This window comes from Schistocerca serialis, chromosome 6 (assembly GCF_023864345.2).
Source record: "Schistocerca serialis cubense isolate TAMUIC-IGC-003099 chromosome 6, iqSchSeri2.2, whole genome shotgun sequence".
Lineage (NCBI taxonomy): Eukaryota > Metazoa > Arthropoda > Insecta > Orthoptera > Acrididae > Schistocerca > Schistocerca serialis.
The window spans coordinates 195,880,858-195,907,896 of record NC_064643.1 but is presented as its reverse complement, the minus strand read 5'-3'; the positions used below and the strand labels follow the sequence as shown (position 1 = coordinate 195,907,896).

General features: G+C 43.3%; 1 protein-coding gene across 1 annotated transcript in view; it reads left to right on the top strand.

Moving 5' to 3' along the window:
* Positions 1-26,146, top strand: part of LOC126484744 (lachesin-like) — a 370,517-nt gene extending 344,371 nt beyond the window's left edge. Inside the window, exons 8-10 of the mRNA XM_050108339.1 lie at positions 8,850-9,026; positions 20,540-20,814; positions 26,099-26,146. Of these exons, the coding sequence (XP_049964296.1) occupies positions 8,850-9,026; positions 20,540-20,814; positions 26,099-26,146 (500 nt within the window). The remainder of the gene's footprint in view (positions 1-8,849; positions 9,027-20,539; positions 20,815-26,098) is intronic.
* The last annotated feature ends 893 nt before the right edge of the window (positions 26,147-27,039 follow it).

Here is a 27,039-nt window from a genome sequence, read left to right as displayed (position 1 = left end):
CCACTTTTCCTGAATATCATATTACCTATATTTTTCGTCCATCAAATGAAGTATTTCTTCTGATACACTAGGTTTGTACATCCACACTACATCCACATACGTGCACAGTAAGCCACCGTACGGTGCCGGCCGGAGTGGCCGAGCGGTTAAAGGCGCTACAGTCTGGAACCGCACGACCGCTACGGTCGCAGGTTCGAATCCTGCCTCGGGCATGGATGTGTGTGATGTCCCTAGGTTAGTTAGGTTTAAGTAGTTCTAAGTTCTAGGGGACTTATGACCACAGCAGTTGAGTCCCATAGCGCTCAGAGCCATTTGAACCATTTGAACCACAGTACGGTGCTTGGCGGTGGGTACCCTTTATCACTAGTAATCGTTTCCTTTCCCTTTCCACTGGCAAGAGAGCGAGTGAAAAACGACTGTCAATACTCTCCCCATGACCTTTAATTTCTCCTATCTGATCCTTATTGTCCTTAGGCGATATGTATGTTGGCACCAGTAGAATTGTTTGGCAGTCAGCTTGAAATGCTCTTTCTCTAAATTTTTTTTGCGTTCGTCGAAAAGTAAGTCGTCTTCCCTCCAGGGATTTCCATTTGAGTTCTCGAAGTATCTCCAAAATACTTGCATATTGTTTGTACCTACCGGTGGCAAATATAATCGACCGCCTCTGTTGCTTTAATCCGGCCTAATGCGTTGCCAAACACTCAAGCAGTACTCAAGAATAGATCATACTAGCATCCTACATACAGTCTCCTTTGTAGATGAACCACACATTCCCGAAATCGACCATTCGCCTTCCTTCCACAACCGTCAGATGCTCGTTCCATTTCATATCGCTTTGCAGAGTTACGCCCAGATATTTAAACGACGTGACTGTGTCAAGTAGGACACTACTAATGCTGTATCTGAACATTACGAGTTAGTTTTTCCTACCCATCCGCATTAACTTACATTTGGAGCTAGCCACCATTCATGACACCAATTAGAAATTCTAAGTGTTCTCGTATCATCCGACAGTCACTCAACTGAGACACCTTCCCATATACAGCAGGGCAATCAGCAATCAACCAGACATTGCCACCCAACCTGTCCACCTGGTCATTTACGTGTATAGAAAATTGAGTGTCTGTTATATGATGATGAATTGGGATTTAGGAAAGGTAAAGAGACCAGACAGGCAGTTTTGACGTTGCGGCTGATAATGGAACAAGACGGAAGAAAAAACAATACACTTTCATAGGATGCGTCGACCTGCTAAAGGCTTTTCGACAGTATCAAACGGTGCAAGACGTTCGAAATTCGAGAAAAACAAAGGTAAGCTGTATGTAAAGATGGGTAATATACAATATATACAAGAATCAAGAGAGGAACAATAAGACTGGAGGACCAAGAACAAAGTGCTCTAATTAAAAAGGGTGTAAGACAGGGTTGCAGTATTTCGCCACTGCTGGTGAACGTACACACCGAAGAAGCACTGACGGAAATAAAATAAAGGTTGAAGAATGGGATAAACATTCAAGGTGAAATGATATGAATGATAAGGTTCCCTGATGCCTTTGCTATACTAAGAGGAAATGAAGAAGGATTACAGGGTCTGTTGAATGGAATGAACAGTCTAATGAGTACAGAATTGAGAGTAAATCGAAGAAAGGTGAAAGTAATGAGAAGTAACAGAAGGGAGAGCAGCGAGAAACTTAATATCAAAATTGGTGGTCACAAAGTACGTGAAGTTTCGGAACTCTGGTACCTAGACAGCAAAATAATCCATGATGGACGGAAAAAGGAGGACATAAAAAGCCGACTAGCGTAGGTAAAAAGGACATTCCTGGCCAAGAGAATTCTACTAGTATCTAAAACAGGGCTTCACTTTAGGAAGAAATTTCTGAGAACGTACCTTCGGGATAAAGCATTGTTTGATAGTGAAACATGGACTGTGGAGAAACGGGAACAGAAGAAAATCGATGCATTTGAGATGTGGCACAGAACTGAGCTGAAAAATAGGTGGGTTGATGTGTAAGGAATGAGGAGGCTCTCCTCAAAAATTGGCGAGGGAAGGAATATCTGGAAAACTCTGACAAAAAGAAGGGACAGGATGATAGGAAATCTGTTACGACATCAGGGAATAACTTCCATAGTACTAGAGGAAGCTGCAGTGGGTAAAAACTGTAGAGGAAAACAAAGATTGGAATACATCCAGTAAGTAATTGAGGACGTAGGTTGCAGTTGCTATTCTGAAACGAAAGGGTTCACACAGCAGTGGAATTCGTGGAGGGGAGCCTATTCCATACGATCGTATCTTCGTTATCTCTCTTCAGTAGGCACCGTGTCAAATGCTTTTCGGGAATAAGGAGATATGGAACCTGTCTATTCCTCTTCATCCTCAGTTTGCAGTATATCATGTAAGAAAAGAGCAAAGTTAGTTATTTGCAATTAACCTTTCTTGCAGCTACTTTCCGTTGACTGTCCTTTTTGGAGATGTCAATGCCTCTTCAAGTGAAATATCTATTGTGGTATTTACTGTATAACCGTATCTAAAGAATCTGAGAATTTCAAACGCGTCTAACCATTCCTATGTACTTCAGCATCCTGCTTCTTCCATAGTGATCCATCTGGACGTTTCTGTATAACTTAGTGTCCTACGAGCCGATGAATATAATCAATGAATTTATTCAGCAGACAAGTATGTCCAAAATATCCTGGTCTCACAACTCTGCCTGCAAAGGATGGTTCTGGTGGTTTCCTTCTGCTGAGTATCTAGGCAGAAGGTAATTCAGGGAAATGAACTACCGCGTGTGGCAAACAAGGAAGAGCGTACCATAATCAGGTTATATCATAGGTGCCATGCACTATTGGGAAGAAGAGTGTCTCCCAGTGACAGACAGTGAGCTGCACTTGGTAAAAACAAGTAGTCGATCGGGGCGTATTTCCTCCCGGCTGATAATGCAAGTTGAAGTACTTTTCACCCATGTTTGGATAGGGCATAGACCTATTACACATGTCGTAACGCTCGTGCGGTGGACTCACCAATGTGTGTCCTTGTGGCACACAGATTTCAGTAGGCCACATTTTATGTGAATGTATTTTGTGTTCAGACAAGGGGGCAGGGATTCGTTTGCCAGCAGAGCAGTCCATTTCAGATTCTGTAAAATGTCTGAAGCGCTCCGTAAACTATTAAGGAGAAGGTATCAATGTGTAATAAGGACTGTTGGCTCATTAGAGTTTTTTGTGAGTAATCAGTCAGTCTTGTTCCATAATTCATTTAGGATTTACGTAGCACTTTTTGACAGAGGCAGAAATGACGATTTTACGTGGTTCGTGACTCACTATGGAAAGTTGGATGAGTAAAAATAGGAAATATTGATAGTGTGACGTAATTCTATTCAGCTCGCCGCTCTTTTCAGGAACTGGAGATCGGTTTCGACCATCTGATCAGTTCCAGATCTATCAGGCAGATTAAAACTGCTTTGTTCGTCATTACCTAAATTCTGTTTTGTAAAAGTTGGTTCTGATGTAACGTAACATACACTTTCAGCCTCCCGAAAAAATTGCTTGAAATTTCCGTCCCTTTCCATATAGCTGTTTATGTTTAATTTTGCTCTTTCGGGATTCGTCCTGTCGTTCAAATTTTGTTATTTGGCAAGCCCCGTAAAATTTTTCCCAGATTTACAGACGTGTGTTGCAAATCAGAGACACCTGTTCTGTACGATGACAGAACACAGTTTCTATCAACTTGATACGAGAACAACAATTATCTCAATTTTGAGACACTATTTTCGAAACGCCTTTTGAAGGAATTGAAGTTTTTCAGACGAAGCAACAGGTCAAAATGCCTGGTAACTAATTTTACTTAAAAGACGATATTTTACGAGTAATTACTGTTAGTTATTATAGACATTGATAAAGATAGATCTATAGCTTTCGTATTATTGTTCCTAGACAAAATGCAGTTACAGTTTCCTAATACCCTGATAAACCGGAATCGTTTGCCACGCATCACAATGATAGTGTGTTTGCTGTTTTATTTTGGGATTTTTCTGATGATTTCTTTTTATGTTTTTAGCCCTTCCTCCCCTTGACAACCTAGTTGATCTATTTATTTTAAACAAGAGTTTCATGCGGAAATAACCAGTGGTTTATGAGATACTGTCATTTGTTCATCATAATTATGACATATGGCTTGTTTGACTTCGTAGGAACGACTTTATAAGGCACTAAAATACACTTAGACAACAAAAGTTAGGGGATAGCTATCAATATCGCGTTGGGTCTTCTTTTGCACAGCGTAATGCAGCAGCTCACGTGGCATGGACTCAACAAGTCACTGGAAATCCGTTGCAGAAATATTGAGCCATGCTGCCTTTATAGCCGTTCATAGCTACGAAGTCCGCCCCTGGTAGCTGAGTGGTCAGCGCGTCGGAATGTCATACCTAATGGCCCGGGTTCGATTCCCGGCTGGGTCGGAGATTTTCTCAGCTCAGGGACTGGGTGTTGTGATGTACTTATCATCATCATTTCATCCGCATCGACACGCAAGTCGCCGAAGTGGTGTTAACTGAAAAGGCTTGCACCAGGTGACCGGTCTACCTCACGGGAAGCCTTAAACACACAGCATTTCCATAGCTACGAAAGTGTTGCCGTTACAGGATTTTGTGCATGAACTTACTTCTCCATTATGTACTATAAATTTTCGATGGGATTCATGACGGTCGATCTGTGTGGCCAAATCATTGTCCACATTATTCCTCAAACAAGAGTTGTCGCCTGGTGACATGGCGCACTGTCATCCATAAAAATTCCTTCGTTGTTTGAGTACATGAAGTCCATTAATGGAAGGAAACGGTCTCTAGGTAGCCGAAAATAACAATTTGCAGTCAATAATTGGTTCAGTTGGATCACAGGACCCAGCCCATTACATGTAAACGTAGCCTACACCATTATGGAGCAACCATCAGCTTGCACAGTGCTTCATTTACAACTTGGATCCATGGTTTTATGGATCTGTACCAAACTCGAGACCTACCATCAGACATTACCAACTGAAATCGGGACTCATCTGACCAGGCTACGGTTTCCCAGTCGTCGAGGGTCCAACCGATATGGTCAGGAGCCCAGAAGAGGCGCGGTAGGCGATGTAGTGCTGGTAGCAAAGGCGCTAGCACCTATCGTCTGCTACCATAGCCCATTAATACCAGATTTCGTCGCACTGTCCTAACGAATACGTTTGTGATGCGTCCAATATGGATTTCTTCGCCTGTTCTAGTAGTGTTGCTTGTCTGTCAGCACTGACATCTCTACACAAACGCCGCTGCTCTCGATTGTTAAGTGAAAGCCGTCGGCCACTGACATATCTGTGTTGAGAGGTAACGCATGAAATCTGGTATTCTTGGCAAACTCTTGACACCGTGGATCTCGGAATATTGAATTCCCTAACGTTTTCAGAAACGGAATGTGCAGTGCGCCTAGCTCCAACTGCCATTACACGTATAAAGTCTGTTAATTCCCGTTGTGCGGCGATAATCACGTCGGATACCTTTTCACGCGAATCACCGGGTACAAATGACAGCTCTGTCAATGCACTGCCCTTTTATAACTAGTATACGTGATACATTTGCATATAGCTACCCCATGACTTCTGTCTAGTCAATGTAAAAGCAACAGGCTCAGTTATACGTGGGCGTTTGGGCATTTGCTTTGACAGTCTTGTCATGCTATCGACGAGTGCAGCTAGCAAACATTTTGACAGCTGCATGTGTTCAGGTTCTCAAGATTGCACTGTACTGTTTTTGCCCAGGGTGAAGACGGCGACACGGAGGCAGCGAAATGTTTCAATTAATCGTACTAGTGTTGTTGTCTTTGTACTGAGGAATAACAAAAACAGTACTCGTACTTTCCGTTTGTTATTTATAATGTTAAGAAGCACCTGAATCAAAACATGAAGTCGAGAAGATGCAGCCCTGCATAAAACACAACCACAAGTTAAGTGTGCGCGAGTTGTCATGGGTGATGATGGTGGTAAGCTAAAAATCCTCTGCAATTAAGCTGGAGATAATTTATAGGATAATCGCTTTCTTCGACCACAAAGCTCCTCTATGCGCACATCGCATCTGCCACTTGTAACTGACAGCAATTCCACCCACGTCTGTGGTCCGACCTGCGCTGATTTCCATCGCTCGTGGATCGGAATTACAGTGGTCTCTCATTAATGTCATATTAAATAAGCTTTGCGTACATCTTAACTGTCACTTACCATTCGGATCTCCGGGAGGGGACTGCCAAGGTGATGGTGACATTGAGAAAAAGATTGGATAATCTACGAAAGGATAATGTCTCTACGAATCGGGGCGTGGAATCTCAGAAGCTTGAATGTGGTAGACAAACTAGAAAATCCAAATGCTTAGCCAACAGATAGTAGGGATCAGTGAAGTGAAATGGAAAGAAGACAAGGATTTCTGGTCAGATGAGTATAGGGTGTTATCAACGACAGCAGAAAATGGTATAACGGGAGTAGGACTCGTTATGAATAGGGAGGTAGGGCAAGAGTATGTTACTGTGGACAGTTCAGTGATAGGGTTGCTCTTTTCAGAATCGACAGCAAACCAACACCGACAACTATAGTAGAGGTATATATGTCGACGTCGGAAGCTGAAGATGAAGAGATAGAGAAATTATATGAGGTTACTGAAAGTAATACAGTACGTAAAGGGAGACGAAAATCTCATAGTCATGGTTGGGTGGAATACAGAACAAATGTTAACAGGAGAATGTGGGATTGGGACAAGGAACGACAGAGGAGGAAGACTAATTGAGTTCTGTAACAAGTTTCACCTAGTGACAGCGAATACTCTGTTCAAGAATCACAAGAGGATGAGGTATACTTGGAAAAGACCGTGTGATACTGAAAGATTTCAGTTAGATTACATCATCGTCAGACAGTGACTTTAATAGTGTTCAAAAGTCATAATATATATATATATATATCAGTCATGATATCCAATCTTACAAATTTACGTCCAGATCATCCGCTCTCAGAACTCCGCCATCTCTCTCCCCACATCCACCACTGCTGGCGGTTCACCTCCAACTGCGCAACGCTACGCGCTGTTCACATGCAACTGCCCAACACTACAATGGCAAATATTCCAACAATGCCAACCAGCCGCAGACTGCACACAGCACAGTCAGTGATTTTCATACAGAGCGATACGTGGCGTTACCAACATAAAAACATAAACAGCCTACTTACACAGCTAAACAGCTCATGCATCAAAGTTGCTGACAAGAATAATATACAGGAGAATGGAAAAGAAAATTGAGGATGTGCTAGATGATCATCAGTTTGGCTTTAGAAAACGTAAAGTCACGAGAGAGGCAATTCTGACTTACCGGTTGGTAATGGAAGCAAGACCAAAGAAAAATCAAGGCACGTTCATAGAATTTGTCGACCTGGAAAAAGCATTCGACAGTGTAATATGGGGCAAGATGCTCTAAGTTCTGAGAAAAATACGTATTAGCTATAGGGAGAGAGTGGTAATATACAATATGTACACAAGCCAAGAGGGAATAATAAGAGTGGACGACCAAGAACGAAGTGGTCGATTTAAAAAGGGTGTAAGACAGGGATGTATCTTTCCCCCTACTGTTCAATCTGTACATCGAAGAAGCAATAATAGAAAGGTTCAGGCCTGGAATTAAAAGTCAAGGTGAAAAGACATCAATGATCCGATTCGCTGATGATATTGCCATCCTGTGTGAAAGTGAAGAAGAATTACATGATCTGTTGAACGGAGTTAACAATCTAATGAGTACAGAATACGGACTGAGAGTAAATCGAAGAAAGATGAAAGTAATGTGATGTAGAAGAAATGATAACAGCGAGAAACTTAACATCAGGATTGATGGTCGCGAAGCAGATGAAGTTAAGGACTGGGGCTACCTAGGCAGTAAAATAACCAATGACGGACGGAGCAAGGAGGACATCAAAAGCAGACTAGCAATGGCAAAAAGGTCATTCCTGGCCAGGAAGCAACCATAGGAGTTAATTTGAGGCATAAATTTCTCAGACTGTGGGAAAACCGAAAGAGAAGAGAATCGAAGCAATTCAGATGTGATGCTACAAACGAATGATGAAAATCAACTGGGATGATTAGGTAAGGAATGAGGAGGTTCCGCGCAGAATCTGAGAGGAAAGAAATATGTGGAAAACACTGATAAGGAGAAGGGACAGTATGATAGTACATCTGTTAAGACATGAGGGAATGACTCCCATGATACTAGAGGGAGCCGTAGAGGGCAAAAACTGTAGAGGAAGGCAGAGACTGGAATACATCCAGCTAATAAAAATGGCTTGGTTCAAATGGGTCTGAGCACTATGGGACTAAACATCTGAGGTCATCAGTCCCCTAGAACTTAGAACTACTTAAACCTAACTAACCTAAGGACATCACACACATCCATGCCCCAGGCAGGATTCGAACCTGTGACCGTAGCGCTCGCGCGGTTCCAGACTGAAGCGTCGAGAACCGCTTGGCCACACCGGCCGGCTCCAGCTAATAATTGAGGACGTAGGTTGCAATTGCTACTCTGAGGTGAGGAGATTGGCACAGGAGAGGAATTCCTGGCGGGCCGCATCAAACCAATCAGAGGACTGATGACCCAAAAAAAATTCCTTTTTAGCATGAGCCCAACCTTGTGGCTGAATTCCCCAAACACGCGTACACACACGAACTTAGGTCATGTTTCCACCAAGCCTACTTCGCCCCCCCCCCCCCCCTACAGATATCGCCCTTCCTTGTCAGCTTTGCTGAAGGAGCGTCACATTCGCCACTGACACCTTTACTTCTGCGTGTCCGCAGGTGAGAAGCTGATGGCGAACACGGGCGGCAAGTACGTGATCCGCGAGACGCAGCTGAACGAGTACGCGGTGCTGATGAACCTGACGGTGCGTGACGTGCACGCCGCGGACTTCGGCAGCTACACCTGCAGCTCCGTCAACGCGCTCGGCCGCGTCGAGGGCAGCGTGCGTCTCCAAGGTATTATCTGACGGGTTCCTTGTAGGCGCAGGCCACAAGCAGTGACCGGCAGTCTGCACCAGTGTTTTCTACAATCCGAATTAAAACTGTATCTGCTCAGAATTCCTCATATGCCATCAACTGCCTCAGACAGTTAAGTGGTCCAATGATTCTCAGGTTCTCAACCATTTTCAGCTCAGCGCCCCCTCCCTGTCTTCGTTTCATATCCAGTGACATCAACCCCTTCCCCTCCCCACCATACCACCAACTTCATTAGTATATATGAAGATGTATGATCTTTCAGCTCTCGAAGAATGAAATTACAATGAAATCCAGACCATTAGCTGCTTACGGGCGTTGATAAATATCAGCGGGTACAGCTGAAACTGTGTGCTCCGACCGGGACTCGAAGCCGGGACCTCTTGCTTACATGGCAGACGCTCTATCCGACTGAGCCACCGAGGACACAGAGGATAGTAACAGTGCAGGAACATCTCTCTGGCACGCCCCCGTGAGTCCCACATTTCCAACTTACTGTCCACTCGCTACATTTGCAGTGCCCCTGCCCACTATACTCATTACTCGTGGCGGTCGATCTACCGATTCCCGTAAGAGGTTGAGTAATACGAGTGCATCCGCACTGAAGAAGATCATCTTCATGTAGATCACGCTTACCGGCCAGTGATCTTCAATGCGGATGCACTCGCATTGCTCAAACTATTACGGGAATTGGTAGATTGACTTCTGAGAATGGTGAGTATAGTGGGCAGGGGCAGTAGAAATGTAGTGTGTGGACAGTAAACTGGAAATTTGGGTCTCACGGGGAGCGTGCTACAGATAAGTCCCTGCAGTCGTACTCGCCTATGTGTCCTCGGTGGCTCAGTCGGATAGAGCGTCTGTCATGCAAGCAGGAGGCCCCGGGTTCGAGTCATGGTCGAGGCGCACATTTTCAACTGTCCCCGTTGATATTTATCAACGACTGTAAGCAGCTAATGGTCTGGATTTCATTGCAATTTCATAACTTGCTACGATCCCCTCAAGTCTTTCGAAACTATACGAAGTAAAGCACCTTATATGTTCAAAGCATTTCAAAACATTGCGTAATCACAGCTGAAGGAATGCGGAAGATATTATTCATTAAAAAAATCAAGAATAATCAAATATTTTTAAAATTACAATTAAATGTTTAAAACTTTAGACCTTCGAGCTACATAATAGACTGAATTTTTCTGTATGTCTTGTTTTCATACTCTCGTCTTCAGAAATCTTAGATGTACTTATTAATAACCCTTTCTGTCTACATGAAGGGAAACCCTGGGAGTTGGTGGGCGAGGGGCAGCGAGAATCTTTGACGCGATATGGAATAAGATCAGCGCTTTATTATGTCTCCAAACTAATGCAGTCTAGAGTGACAGCATGGTTTACTGATAACGGTTCAACGTCGCCGCGTAGAGTCATAGCTACCAGAGCGCCGTCTGTGTCTACTCCTTAATAGGGAATGCTCACAGGCAGAGGGCTCAGGTGCGGCGTAAACTAGTGAAGCAAGCACGCTAACATGCCACGGAGACGTACTCATGCTTCCTACAGCCAACTGAGTTAGTTTCAAAGGGATCAAATTGTGGCCTCCCGAGTGGTGGGATGGTCCTTTCGGAGAACTGCCACACAGGTTGGACGTGCTGCGTCAGTTGCGCAACATTGTCACACCCGTACACGAGGTTTTGGACGTCCAAGCAGCACACACGCACCGGTGGCACATCGTACGTCTAACAGAGGTTGTGGACTTAGACAGGTCAACAAGAACTGTTGCGAACGGATTATTAGCAGTGGGACTATGGGTACGCACTCCTCTAGTCCATCTTCCACTCACGTCACAGCATCGACGTGCGCACCTCGTAAGGTGACCTCAGAGGATCGCTTAGAATGACGCGCGTGGTCTTCAGCGATATTTCTGCACGAAAATGCTGGTAGTTTCGGTGTACGATTGGGGAGGGAGGGGGGGAAGGTAGTGTGCTCTTCCAACAGGATAATGTTCGCCCACATAGTGCCGGGAAACTCAACGCGCTCTGCAAAACTTGCAGCACCTTCCCCAGTCAGCACAATCTCTGAACTTGTCTCCAGTCGAGCACGTGTGAGATATGCTGGAACGAGAAGGGACTCGTGCAATTTATCAACCAACAACTGTTAGAGATTAACGCGAACAGGTCGAGCAGGCGTGGCGTAACCTATCTCAGGACAGTAAAAAAAAATTGGTTCAAATCGCTCTGAGCACTATGGGACTTAACTTCTGAGGTCATCGGTCCCCTAGGACTTAGAACTACTTAAACCTAACTAACCTAGGGACATCACACACATCCATGCCCGAGGAAGGATTCGAACCTGCGACGGCAGCGGTCGCGCGGTTCCAGACTGTAGCGTCTAGAACTGCTCGGCCACTCCGGCCGGCTCAGGACAGTATTCGCTGTCTGTACGATCGACTGGATGCCGGAGTCAGCGCCTTATTACCGCCACGAAGTCTACCCCACGTACTAATAAGGGTTTTTTAGCATTGGTCTGTACCTGATACGTCACAACCACTTATACTATTGATCTGTAAATGTAATCGCTTGATTTACTCCTGATGTAGTCTTGCACCTGGAAACCTCTAAGATGGTGTGCTTTCTTTCGAGCAGCGTAGTTTGACTTTGAGTGTTGTACCAATAACTCGTTCGTCCTCGTTTTTATTGAGTTCGTATTACAAATTTAATAACTCTATATTTATAAGTTAAAGTGATTATTTACTAGTTTACTTGTCGCTGAAGTCTGGAACCACAACTAGGCTCTAAATTTGACTGGATGTAGTTGACTTTTATTTGTCAAAAGGCTTTGTGGGTTTTGAACCACACCAAATCTCACATTTTGAGGTGCAACGTTCCGGAGAGAGATGATCCGATATTGTGTTCTACCCTATCATCCTTTGCTACTGTTTACTTTTTGTTATTCCTTTTTATTCTTACACTTTTAACATATGTTAGCATATATTCAGTGATATGAAGACAGTGAAACTTAACTCATCTACGAATCTGGTTCCCACTGTCACTAATACTGGCTCCGCTAGAAATTTTACGTGTTGTTATATTTCTGTAGATTAAATACCGAAGATAAATTTGTAAGAAAACGTAAATCAATAACAGTACGTACACTGTATTGATGTTATGAATGTGGTTGCTTTCTCCCGAGGCCTGTGGCACAAATGACCCTGCATCAAATTTTAGTTATTTAGCTATTTCGTTCGTCTGTGAGTCATTACTTCAGAGTTGTGTGTTTCATTGTTTTAAGTTCATATTTAAGTTAGGTAGATGTTTTTGGTTTTTTATTTCCCTTTCTAGCGGTCATTCTAATGTTAGCAGTTTCGTTTTGTACCAGATTCCCCAGTGATCCTCTCTGCTGTAAATTGTTGTACAGATCGTTTCAGGACCTCGCAGACAAACTGTGAGGAATGATAGATCACTCTAAATCGATCATTTTTTGTTAGGAATGTATATATTTTGGTCCACCCCTCACGAGTTAAGCGCATGGCCATGATGCGTCCCGTTACGTGGCGACCTGTTGTGCAGCTGCTAGTGAGGCTGTTGTTCTGTGAAGTCATACCCGTCCTGTCATTCAGTTTGTGTTGTTGTTATGTTGTATCCCCCGTGCCGTACATGTAACCTGTGCTACAGTCAGCTTCCGTTGCAATAATATGTCTGCAGTTGCGTGGATCACACTAATGCTGCATTCGGCTTGTATTCTGATACCGTATGTAACGTGTTGTGCATCTAACTAGATCTGAATTCAAGTGTTCTTTCTGTTAATACTGAATGCAACGTAGAGTGCGGATTTGATGAGCACACTGACACCACTATGTGTTACAGTGGGAGCTGGGTAAATGAAAGAACGGCTCTTCATACCTACGGAAACCGGTCCCCTAACAGAAGACAACAACATCGTGGTACATTTGCCGTAATTCAAGGACACTTACGAGAAACAGGGAATTTACCTCGTCAGCCGTTCTGGTAGCCGTGACGCAAGAACGCCACATTTTGAGCGTGAAGCGAAAGGTACATCTAGCACTTGCTACAGCCCGTGCTATGGGAACAGTTCACGTATCTATTTGGAGAGCATTGCAGAAGTACAACCAACATGCATACGATGTTCAAACATCGACGTTGTATGCAGTTTCTGCATTGGTTCGTGGTCTTCCATAAACACGTTTTGTTTGGAAATGAGGTCTCCTTTACACGTGATAGGTATTTTAACAGCAGGAATGACCATATCTGGGACTACGAAAACCCTCTGCGATTGCTGTTAGAAAGCACAAACGAAAGTTCTCCTTAAGCACTTCGCCGGGTACTGTGAATAATCATTTTCTACGATATTCAGTACTTCCACCTAAGTTAACTACATTAGCTTCCGTATAGTTCCTACAGTCTACAGTTCCAGGATCTGCTGGGCAATTACCGCTTATTGTGCGTAGAGACCTTTGGTTCCAGCATGATAAAGTCCCAGTACACTGTGAGTGTTGATACTCGAGCATAACTAACTGTTAAACTTGAGGAACATTGGATTGGATGTGGAGGACATGTTACGTGACCAACGCGTTCGAAAAATTGGTTCAGATGGCTCTGAGCACTATGGGACTTAACATATGAGGTCATCAGTCCCCTAGAACTTAGAACTACTTAAACCTAACTAACCGAAGGACATCACACACATCCGTGTCCGAGGCAGGATTCGAACTTGCGACCGTAACTGTCGCACGGTTCCAGACTGAAGGGCCTAGAACCGCTCGGCCACTCCTGCCGGCCAACGCGTTCTTCTGACTCGACACCCCCTGATTACTTTGTTTGGGGCCACAACAAGAAGGCAAAAAGCTGAGTTGATAGCATTCCACGAAACCCGACACAACGCAGACGTGCTCTCCAGACTTGGGCGGGCATAGATACGGAGATGTGCAGCGTATATTGAGGTACAGAGGGACTGTTTCACTCATTCGTGCAAATTACTGTCACACCATGTCTAATAATAGTAATCGGTAATATATGTGCAATTGTGGTTATTCGTTATTATAACAAAGACGCGTTTAAGGTAATATTCTGAGGTTACAAATGTCATATCGTATCAGACCTCATTTTATTAAAATTACCAAATATGCAGCAACAAGTCGCAAAATCATGTTTTATTTATTCACTTTCGCAAATCGATTTCAATTGATTAACAGCCATCATCGGTCCTTTCAACCAATATGTGGCCTGAATAGTAGTACTGTTTGACCTCTGCTTAAGACATTATTACTAAGCAGTCCCAGGGCACTACTTCTCAGCGCACATATTGGTTGAAAGCACCGATGATGGCTGTTAATCAATTGAAATCGATTTGCGAAAGTGAATAAATAAAACATGATTTTGCGATTGGTTGCTTCATATTTGGTAATTTTATGGTTTACGGCCGCTGCACGACTTGGGAACCACACGGAGCCCGCCATTCATATGACCTTATTTTGCCTGGCGTGGTGCAGCAGCTCGACGTGTCATCGACTCAACAAGTCGTTGGAAGTCCGCTACAGAAATACTGTGACAAGCTGCCTCTTTAGCCGTCCATGCCAATACTGTCTTTCAGAAAATTACTAAGTGGTTCCTTGTAAACGGACTCTCACCGAATGTTGATAAGACACAGTACATACAGTTCCGTACAGTGAATGGTATGACGCCATTAATAAATATAGACCTTAATCAGAAGCATATAGCTAAGGTAGAATATTCCAAATTTTTAGGTGTGTCCATTGATGAGAGATTAAATTGGAAGAAACACATTGATGATCTGCTGAAAAGTTTGAGTTCAGCTACTTATGCAATAAGGGTCATTGCAAATTTTGGTGATAAACATCTTAGTAAATTAGCTTACTACGCCTATTTTCACTCATTGCTTTCATATGGCATCATATTTTTGGGTAATTCATCACTGAGGAATAAAGTATTTATTGCACAAAAGCGTGTAATCAGAATAATAGCTGGAGTCCACCCAAGATCATCCTGCAGACATTTATTTAAGGATCTAGGGATATTCACAGTAGCTTCTCAGTATATATACTCTCTTATGAAATTTGTTATTAACAACCAAACCCAATTCAAAAGTAATAGCAGTGTGCATAACTAAAATACTAGGAGAAAGGATGATCTTCACTATTCAAGATTAAATCTAACTTTGGCACAGAAAGGGGTGAATTATACTGGCACTAAAGTCTTTGGTCACTTACCAAATAGTATCAAAAGTCTCTCAGATAACCAACAAGTATTTAAGAAGAAATTAAAAGAATTTCTGAATGACAACTCCTTGTACTCCATAGAGGAATTTTTAGATATAAATTAAGAAAAAAAGAAAAAAAAAGAAACAAAAATATTTAAAAAATAAAAAATATAAATATAAATAAAAAATAAAGGAAAACAAAAATACACAAAAAATAAAAAAGTTGTTATATTAACTTAAGTATGTTGTTAAATTAACCTAATTATGTCATGTATTGGAAAAATTCGACTCGTTCCACATCATTACGAAATATCGTATGCATGATCCATGGAACTAGTATTAATCTAATCTAATCTAACCATGATTGCGAAAGTGTAGCCGTTGTAGCATTTTGTGTACGAGCTGACGTCTCACTTATGTCTCATAAAAGTTCAATGAGATTCATGTACGGCGATCTGGGTGCCCAAATCATTCTATCAAACTGCCCAGAATGTTTTTCAACCAACTCGTGGCCAGTTTTTGGCCGGTGACATTGCGCTTTGTGATCCATGAAAATTCCATCGTTCTTTGGGAACATGAAGTCCATGAATGGCTGCAAATGGGCGCCAAGTAGCCGAACACAACCATTTCCAGTCATTGATGTGTTCAGTTGGACCAGAAGACCCAGTCCATTCCATGTAAACACAGCCCACACCATTTTGGGGGCCACCATCAGCTTGCACAGTGCCTTGTTGACAACTGAGGTCCATGGCTTCGTGGGACCTGCGCCACTTTCGAACCGTACCATCAGCTCTTACATAGTGAAATCAGGTCACGTTTACCTGTCATATAGAGTCGACCCAGTATGACCACGAGCCCAGGAGAGGCGCTACAAGTGATATCGTACTGTCAGCTAAGGCACTTGCGTCGGTCATCTGTACCCATAGTCAGTTAACACCAGATCCCGCCGGACTGTCGTAACGGATACTTCGTCACTGATTTCTGCGGTTATTTCACGCAATGTTGTGACCGCTGCTCTCTGTCGTTAAGTGATAGGCAATATCTGGAATTTGGTATTCTCGGGGCACTCTTGACACTGCATATCTCGGAATTTCGAATTCGCTAACGATTTCCGAAATGCAGTGTCTCATGCGTCTAGTGGCAATTACCATAACACGTTCAAAATCTCTTAATTCCCGTCGTGCGGCCGTAATCAAGTTGGAGACATTTTGACATGAAACAGCTGAGCACAAATGACAGCTCCGCCAATGCGCTGCCCTTTTATACTTTGTGTGCGCAGTACCCCCACCATCTGTATATGTACATAACGCTATCCCATGACTTTGTCACCTCAGTGTATACAACGGTAACACTGAACACAGTCCTTGAGAGTGCTGCATTTTCTTTTCGGCAGTATAGTGTCGTAACCGGACCTGAGTCGCATCATGCTTATGTGAATCCGTCAGTCGAAGAGGGAGCGATGTGGGGTTTTTCAGGTCTACCAACTATTTGGGACGCGAGCGGCTTCGAGTAAATCAATAAGTAGGCGGCAGGTCTAGGTCTGTCAGGGCTTTGTGGATGCAGACAGTACAGAAAGACTCGGGTATCGGGGTAGGGAGGTAGAAATGAAGAAACGACCTTCCTGTCGATACCTTGGTCTGATTTTATTGCTTTTTCCCGAGTTCACACGGACATGTCGAAGAGCACAGATACTGGGTCATAGTTTCAATGAGCGTAGAAAATAGGTGAGGCTTATTATACGCCCAGATTACTAGAACAAATAGCCTGCCTGGCCTATCACTGTCACTCGAACCATGATGAGGAGATTGTATCTTATTGCTCGAATCGAACCCTCAGGTCCGCTACACGTCACATTGTAAGTTCAAATGGTTCAAATGGCTCTGAGCACTATGGGACTTAACTTCTGAGGTCATCAGTCCCCTAGAACTTAGAACTACTTAAACCTAACCAACCTAAGGACATCACACACATCCATGCCCGAAGGAGGATTGGAACCTGCGATCGTGGCGGGCGAGGTACCAGGCTGTAGCGCCTAGAACCGCTCGGTCACCCTGGGCGGCAAATTGTAAGTGGCATTCGGTCATAGGTACAAGTATGCCATGATAGACGTACTAACCACAGTCCCGAGGCACTGACGGGTAAGAATGCAAGTCCTTCACAGTGTGCAAACTTGCTTGTATAAATTCTTTCACCCACATAATTTTCTGCTGTCGGCTGACGGACCCCTGAACCTCGTCTGCTGGAAGGAACACTCTAACTGTTTCACTCTGCTCTGCTGAACAACTGGCGGCCTCTTTATAGTGTGTTGGGCCTGTTTACTCACAGATCCTAAGCGACTGCGTCGCATTTTTACCTGCAATTCGCAGTCAGTCAGCTTGAAATCGGCGGTTTCTTAATGCTCGCGGCCTTATGTTGGTCTGTCAAAAGCTTCAAGCACTATACGCCTCCATCTAGATTTCCAGGCTGTACTTCTTGTAATTCTTACCTAGATGACTTATTATTCTTATCTTGGGAGAAGAAAAACTTCGCGGTAGCGTTCTCGCTTCCCACGCCCGGGTTCCCGGGTTCGATTCCCGGCGGGGTCAGGGATTTTCTCTGCCTCGTGATGGCTGGGTGTTGTGTGCTGTCCTTAGGTTAGTTAGGTTTAAGTAGTTCTAAGTTCTAGCGGACTTATGACCACAGCGGTTGAGTCCCATAGTGCTCAGAGCCAAGAAAAACTTCCTATCCAATATCGCAATAAAACACTGTATTGTGGAAGACTGGTTTCAGTAAAGCTGCGTTACCATCATCAGATATTCGTACAGCTTATTATAAACATCTTGTGCCAGATACACACAATATGTTTCCATTAATCTCCATATGCACAACATATGACATGAATGATGTGTTGGCACGTCAAAAGTAAAACTTAAAATTACTATGTACCCAAATCGCCACAACACTGCAGCCATATAATCATATGTCATGCCTGCTAGGGCGCGCCACAAGACTGACTGTCAACAGCCAGTGCATGAGATGAACTGACAACACGTGATCTTATTGCGTTCTTGGCTAAGGAGATTTTTTTATCCTAAGAAAATAAATAGAGATCGCCCTTTTATACTCAGTATGAGTAAACTAACGATTATTATCATTATTGTTCGATGTGATTTCGGGATTGCAGCCGGATCATGTTGAATTCTTGCCACGATACTTCGGCTGGCAATCGTCCAGCCATCTTCAGGTGAGTGTCCGTCACTGGAGACTATAAGTTCCCGGAGTCAATTTTATAGCAAAAAATTGGCGCAAAAACGCATGCGCATTGGCCTTCGTCACAGGAGCGCCCTCAGTCGAAATCCGCGCCCTCTGGAGCTACTGTTCTATCTGTGGAGCGCAGGCGCATGCGTAAAGGTGAGAACTACATTTCCGCCCTCTCTCGGAATGCGCGCCCGCGTCGCTAAAAAGAGACGTCAGATGTCGCCAGACGTGTCATTATGAATAAACTGTCTTCTCTCAGAGGAAAGTAGACAGATCATCGGGTCCCAAGCGTTGTCCAGTTGAAAACCGCCATCACGATTTATAAGATTTTGCGTTAGGCGTATCTCAACAGATTCTTTAATGACTGAATCCCAGAAAGTTTTCGCTGGGACCAAGATTTTCGTGGCAGAAAAATCCAAAGCGTGTTCTGTGGTAATACAGTGCTCAGCTACGGCCGACTTAGTGGGCTGCGAAAGGCGAGTGTGGCGTTCGTGTTCAACGCACCTTTCATGTACTGTGCGTGTCGTCTGACCGATGTAAGCTTTGCCACACTGGCAAGGAATTTTATAGACCCCTGCCTTCCGGAGACCCAGATCGTCCTTTACTGAACCGAGAAGGACACTAATCTTCGCCGGTGGCCGGAAGATTACTTTAAATTGATATTTCCTTAGAATCCTACCTATTTTAGATGAAACGTTGCCGACGTATAGAAGGAACGTCCTGGACTTGAACAGCTCCTTATCTTCTTGATTTTGTAGGTGATCACGTTTCTTCTTTCTTAGCGCTGTTCTAATCTGTGGAGAGTAACCATTACCTCTGAACATCGACTCTAAATGTTCCAGCTCCTTTGTAAGGCTGTCTCCATCAGAAACAAAATGAGCCCAGGGCACCAACGTTCTAAGGACGCCGGTACTTTGTGCAGGATGATGACAACTCGACGCTTGGAGGTAAAGGTCCGTATGTGTTGGCTTACGGTAGAGAGAATGCCCTAATGACCCATCCACTCTCTTAGTAACCAAGACGTCCAGAAACGGCAAGCAACCATCCTTCTCTATTTCCATCGTAAACTGGATGTTCTTGTGGACTGCATTCAGATGTTGCAAGAACCCTGACAGTTCTTCTTCACCATGGGGCCACACTACAAAAGTGTCATCTACTTATCGCCAGAAAACTGTCGGTTTAAGTTCTGCCGAGTCTAGTGCCCCTTCCTCAAAGTCTTCTCTGATTCAGTATTTAAAGAATCTGTGGAGATACGCGTAGCGCAAAATCTTATAAATCGTGATGGCGGTTTCCAACTGAACAAGGCTTGAGACGCGGTGATCTCTCTAATTTCCTCTCAGAGTTAATTCATAATGACACATCTGGTGACATCTGACGTCTCTTTTCAGCGACGGGGACGCGCATTGCGACAGAGGGCGGACATGTAGTTTTCGCCTTTACGCATGCGCCTGCGCGCCACAGATAGAACAGTAGGTAGCTCCAGAGGGCGCGGATTTCCATAGAGGACGCTCCTGTGACGAAGGCCAATGCGCATGCGTTTTCGCGCCAATTTTTTTCCATGAAGTTCACTCCGGGAACTTGCAGTCTCCAGTGACGAACACTCACTTGAAGATGGCTGGACGATTGACAGCCGAAATATCGTGGCAAGAAGTCAACTTGATCTGGCTGCAATACCGAAATCTCATCGAACATTCAGTTCGCCGGGAAAACTTCAAGAATCTTTATAATTATTGTTTTGTTGGCAATTGGTTCAAATGGTTCAAATGGCTCTTAGCACTATGGGACTTAACTTCGCAGGCGATCAGTCCCCTAGAACTACTTAAACCTAACTAACCTAAGGACATCACACACATCCATGCCCGAGGCAGGATTCGAACCTGCGACCGCACCGGTCGCGCCGTTCCAGACTGGAGCGCCTAGAACCGTTCGGCCACTCTGCCGGCTGTTGGCAATTCCTTCATGTTTCGGTTATTACAGTAGGCAGCTTATCAGTGTTCACGTTATAGTTGAAATGTATTCGTTTTTCTAACCACCAGAGCTGTACCTGCCGCGGTCGACGTCGCGGCCGGACCAGCACGCGGCAGGCGGCAAAGGGCTGTCGCGGCCCAAGGCTCCGCCGCCGCACACCAAGGCGGAGGCGGCAGGCGGCGGCCGCGGCGCCCACAAGCACCACCACGCGGGCAAGCGCAACCGCCAGCAGCAGCTGCCGTACCGACACCACGACCTCGGCCCGGAGGACGACGAGGAGCTCGGCCTGTACGGCGCGCTGGGCGGCGGCGCGGGACACGACCACGACCGCGACCGCGACCGCGTGCGCGACCCGCTGCTGGAACGCGCCGCGCCCGCGCGCGCCTCCACGGCGGCGCCTCCAGGGCTGGCCAACTCGCTGGACGCCGGCGCCGCGGCCGTCGGCTGTCCCCGCTCCACCACACTGCTGGCGTCCCTCCTGGTCGCCGCCTTACCGGCACTCTTCAGCCACTGAACCACGTCCACGGTCTGGCTGCCACTCGAGGCTCCTCCATCGGACACCCGAGATGGCCCGAGCGCGGCCTCATTCGAAGCATTTGTTATGTTGCTGTCTCGGCTGTCCTGGGGCGCTGAAGAGTGACGAATATGTTTCATATAGATTCGCACTCGATGCAAATCGGATAAATCACTCTGAAGACAAGAAGGAGATGTGTGCTGAGATGTATCCCCGTATACTGTGCTGAGGGGGCTCTTATCTGTGTTTCGAAATATAGATGCATTATAGCTACTCTGCCTCGTCTGAGCTGTTCCATCGTATCCGTGGACACTGGAGGCATGGAACAAGTATTTTATGACAAAAAATGCTTCACTCCGACTGTCACTAGTTTTGAAAAATGATGGACTATCTTTGGCGATTAATGGACTGAACTCTTTTATTCTTTATTATTGTGGAAACAGATGATAAACAGCTTCAGTTGTAAATCCGTTTACTTGTTCGATCAAAACCGGTTTAGGTCTATTACAAGCACATCTTCAGGCGAACAAGGACGATGGGCGCGCGGCTGCCGCCACTGGATACAGGCACGTCACAGCCGCACGTCAAGCCGAGATACGCTGAACAAATAAAATTCAAGCAATTTATTATCAGTTTCCACGATGCCCAGTTGCAGATGTCTTGTGAAACAATTTTTTTTTATTGTGATTATGACACACTCACATGAGCATTTCACACTATCAGTAGATATTAAATATATTCGCGATTTCGAGTATGGACAACCATCAGCTGTAGAATAGAATGACAACAGTGAAAATTCTGCCAGATCGGGATTCGAACCCTGATATCCCGCTTATGACAAGCGGTCGCCGGACCATTTGGCTATCCGTGCACGACTAACAGCCAGACCAAAATTTCCATTTGTCGTCAACCATGCGTCTACAGTCTGTACTTGTACATCCAGTACCTACATTTCCATAGAGGTGAGACATTTTACTGGAAACTCGCTTGACCGGTTTCGGCGGATAAATACTGTAGTGCCATGCCTGTGTCGTTTCGAATTACGATGCAAAGTTCCTTTAGACATCGGAACTGTTATAATAGGTTCAAACAGCCTGTGGTAATCTCCCCACTCAAGGCACCTTCTACAAGCGGTTCCAGTTGCGCTGTCAAAACACTGAATGTTCTGTATTGTTGACGACACAACGGAAACGGCTTACAACATGTGCATTTAGTAGGAAGACGACCACTGGCTACTAGCTGTCAAAAATCAGTTACTCAATGTGAAATGTTCATATGATACTGTCGTACAAATGTAGAGAAAATAAAGGACTAAGTCTTTAATTTTCGTTCCTGATCGGGTCCACTCCTTTAGACGACATACCCTAGTCATCAGGCCATTTACATGACATTTTCGACGTATATGATTAAGTGTCATGTGGCTAATGCTACTTTATGGTAGTATACCTCAACGAAACCCCTTCAGAACAGTAAGATAAAACAATGACAGAGAGAGAAATTCATCTTCATAGTGTGTCCCATGTTTCCTGGGTTAATGCAATTGGTGTTACAGCCGAAAAAAATCCAATTACGTATTTGTGAACTACTGTATCAATGTCATTTCTACCCTGTAAACTAGCTTCTGGTCCACTTCGTTTTGACGATAGCGCCCACAACCCTGATACTAGTATATTATGCTGTGGCTTACATAAACGACTGCTAAAATAAATAAATAAATAACCAATTACGGCTGAAGTGGAATACCCAAATATACGTTTCTAATTTTTAAGTAATTAATATTTATGTACAAATCGCAAATTTCTGGATTCTACCAATATGGTGTCACCGCGACTACATCTTTATAACAAATTCGCAACGATAAAACAAAAGTGTTGGTGCAGTTCGGAGTTATTGAAATTCACAAAAAACTAGTTAATGACGAATCAAGGTCTACAGTTCTAGAAGAGCTGTGAAACGTACATATTAACAGTGAGTGAGAAAATTATCAAAAGGTGGGCTGTTCTAAATTATTGAATAATAACTTTGGGTTTATAGCTCAACTGGAGGTTTACAGATAAAATATAGAACGAAGGAGTAAAGAAGAGAGTGGAAAGTGGTGTAGAGATGGAGAAGACCGAACGGTGTGGATACAAAATGGTAACATATTAAAAGAAGAGAGCAGAGAGAGAGAGAGCGAGTCTGGTAAGGAAAAAAGAGAAGCAGCAGGACAGTGAGGAGAAAGAAATGTAGTGTGGGAGGGGAAAAGACATAGAGAGGTAGGGAAGACACAGAACTGTTAAGAAACAAAGAGAGAAAGAAACTCATTAAGCAATTCTCGGCAATAGTCTATTAGTATGCTTCCTTTTTTGTGTTAACAAATAAAATCACTATTTCAATAACTGAGTGCTGATGAACGCTAAGTGCTCTTCAAGACTAACAGATATTTTAAAATTACAAACAGAAGGTTTCTTCGTTCCATTAGCTTTATATAGATCCCTCTTTATGACACAAGCAAATTGTGTTATTTCATTTAAATATCACATCCTGCTAGGATGCTACATTTTCCAGGGGAAGTATCAGTGACTTAAACAATATTTTTAGCAGCTTGTCAGTGAATACCTCATGTGTAGAACTCTCTTGTTTTATGGACAGTTGATCTTTTATCTTACATTAATGTCGCTCATACACGTTGTAATTAATATCACACGCTACAATTAAGTCATCGATAGTAAATAGACAAGTGTGATAATGTTGTTGGGGCTAGAACCAAGATCTTGTGTCAGTGTGGGTAACGTATGTGAGATGAACCCTCACAATATAATGTCGTGTGACTAGGGCCTCCCGTCGGGTAGACCGCTCGCCTGGTGCATGTCTTTCGATTTGACGCCACCTCGGCGACTTGCGCGTCGATGGGGATGAAATGATGATGATTAGGACAACACAATACCCAGTCCCTGATCGGAGAAAATCTCCGACCCAGCTAGGAATAGAACCCGGGCCCTTAGGATTGACGGTCTGTCGCGCTGATCACTCAGCTACCGGGGGCGGACATGAACCCTCATGGCAACCAGTCTTTATTGCAGAAAGCATCTTCAGTGAACGGAGTGAGAAAAAATGGCGTCTTTCGCTTTCAAGCAAGCTCAAGCCTAATTCAAAACAACAAAAAAGGATAATTATTACCTTATAAACTATGTTAGTACGTTGCTTCATGAGTTCATTCATGCTATAAAATAGAGTTTTTATCCCCATATGTAATGTTATTAATGACCATTATACTGTGCGTTGACCAGACTATATAGCTTATTGTGAATCACATTCTTTCTGGAGTTTCTACATTCATTTGATACATACTTTGGGGCTCTCTGAATTATTCTACAAAATCAGTACTGCAGCAGTTTTTACCGCTAATTTTAATTTAAATTTCATGTTTGGAGTTAATTGACTATCTATTATACAGATTGTTAATAACTGCAGTAACAACATGTGTTCAATAACAAATTTGAAAGTTCTGTAAAATACAGATATGGAACCTTCTATGCTACTTGTGGGAGAAGACTCTAAAGAATAGAGAAAAATGCAAAAACAGGCCCTATAACTTTTTTCCATTAGTCCCACTCACTGCATTTCATTTACCCAGCAGCAGTACAGTAAACATTTTTGTGGGAATTTTAACTGTCCAGCTCCTATACACGTATTTGAATCTCCAAATTAAAAAGAAAGTGAGATGATGTTCTTGCAATTACACATTATGTTAATAATGTATTGTGACCTTTAAAACTGTAATCTAATCAATTACCATTATTATCACACCGACAGCAATAACTCATCTTCCTACTCCCCCACAAAATAACTGAGAGGACCAGTAGCTATTTTGCTGCTGTATTGTCACTACAACACATGTAATAACAGTGTTTTGTGCACAGAGGGTACTGTTGTGAAACGAACGAGTCTTCCTGCGTTAGTGGTTGGTGACTAATAACCAAAGAACAACGACAGTGTATTTGTATGGAACAGTATAGAAGGGTGGTGACTCAAAGACTTATTATTTTAAGCTTGGGTCAAACAGCGAAGTGAACGATAAAACAAGGCATTTGGTGTTCTGATAGCTGTTTTTAAAGAAAACTAAAACTGTTTTTCCCTTAAGTGTTTACAACAAATATTCACCCTGATTTCCAACGATTAAATGTTTATAACGAAAACATTTTGTGGTGTCTGTGTACAGATAAATGTAATACCACTCGGTGTTTCCAAAAACATAAGCTACCATCATTAGGAAGTTGTATACCGTCATAAACAGTTCATAAAAAATGTCTTCCAATATTATTGATATATAATAGTTAGCATTTTCTGAAAAAATTTCAAGTAAATTAGACGAAATTAAAAATGTGTGTTATAAAACAGTATAGAGGAAATGTTTCACAACTGCCTATTTTGATATATACCATAAAATTAATTTTAATTACTATTAAGTGGATAAAGTTGTATTTACTTTTACTGAAGCTTGTAGCATTTTGTATTTACGATTTGGAACTGGTGTTAAATTGTGCGTTCCCAAATAATTTGCTAGAGTGATATATATGTACACTTGAAAGTGTCACTTTGTTGTATTAATATTAAATATATTTTATTTAAATAAACGATACCTATCAATATCATGTTAAATATTTAGAAATCCACAGATTCTCCTGAGGAACTGGTTCACATGATATACGCTTACATGTCACAATCCGCAGTCACGGAACAGACTTCTGTTTCTACTTAGAAATCATTATTTAGTTGGTCCCCAGATAATGAAATCTTTTTAATGAAAATACGCCGTACTGATTCACATGATATGAAAAGTGTGATAACACTTTCAGAATAGAGAAGACAATGGCAGCAATTTGACTAGGATGAGAACAGCTTCTTTTGGAAAAAATAAACGTACCACTATGGAATATGGGCTTTCAGTCAAGGAAGAGACTTATGAAACTATGTGGATAGAATTACAAGGAAAATAAATACAGTAAAGACTTAGATGAATGATATGGAAACAATGGAATTGAGATGTTGAGCAGACTGTTAACAACTCGATGAACAGTAAGAATAAAAAATGAGTGTAGTTGGTAATTCTTAAGAAAATTTGTCTGTGCAGAGGAAAAGATGCCTCTCAGGAGAATATGTCCTAGTTGAAAGTGCATGACATTCACCTGGGCAACGGTCTATACCGACTAGTCCATTCGTTGCCGAATCATGCCATAAGACAGTGTGGCGACTAACAAAAGGACATGCTCAGCTCGGATGTCAATAATATATAGATGTACAAAAAAACTATTCAATACTTATCTCAGAAATACAGCTATGGTGTCATCTGCCTACAAGAGTCCCACGGAAAAAACAGAAATGTCACACCGACAGTATTGCCGAGTCAACCATATAGGCCCACTCGAGAAACATACAAGACGCATATGACTCAGGTGCGTTGGCTGTTCGAATACCTCGACATACAAACCGTCGAAAGCAACTTTAACAGAAACAACGACGACTTTATCAGTGCAGACGTAAATAGCAACAGCATCTTATGGGGATACTCTGATGGCGATAACAATGGGAAGGTCGTTAGCAACTGCTGGACTGGAACAAGAAACTTACATCTGATGCATGGTAAAAAACTTACTGCGTCATTCAATAGTGGAAGACGGTAACAAGGATGCAATGGCATACGTCTTTAATATTCCAACCTACGGATACCAAACACCCCACACCCGCACCAATCGTTTTCAGTATAACGCATGCTGTCCGTCATAATAAGTCCGATTTCAGCATAGGTATAACATCGAAAAAGCGAAAATTGAATAATTTCCAAAGCATTCTGGATAAAGCAGTAGGTGAAGTAATCCCAACACCAAAGTTCCACGACAGACATGTCCAAGCAGCGACAACGAGCTACAGACAGTATATTGTAAAAGGCTGTGGGCGCAATTGTATCAAGAGCCTAACACAAGACGGAACCCTAGTTGAAAATATATGTATCACTGTTGGAAGCCAAACCCTTCAGTGAGAATAGAATTACAGCTGACCAACAATAATTAAACT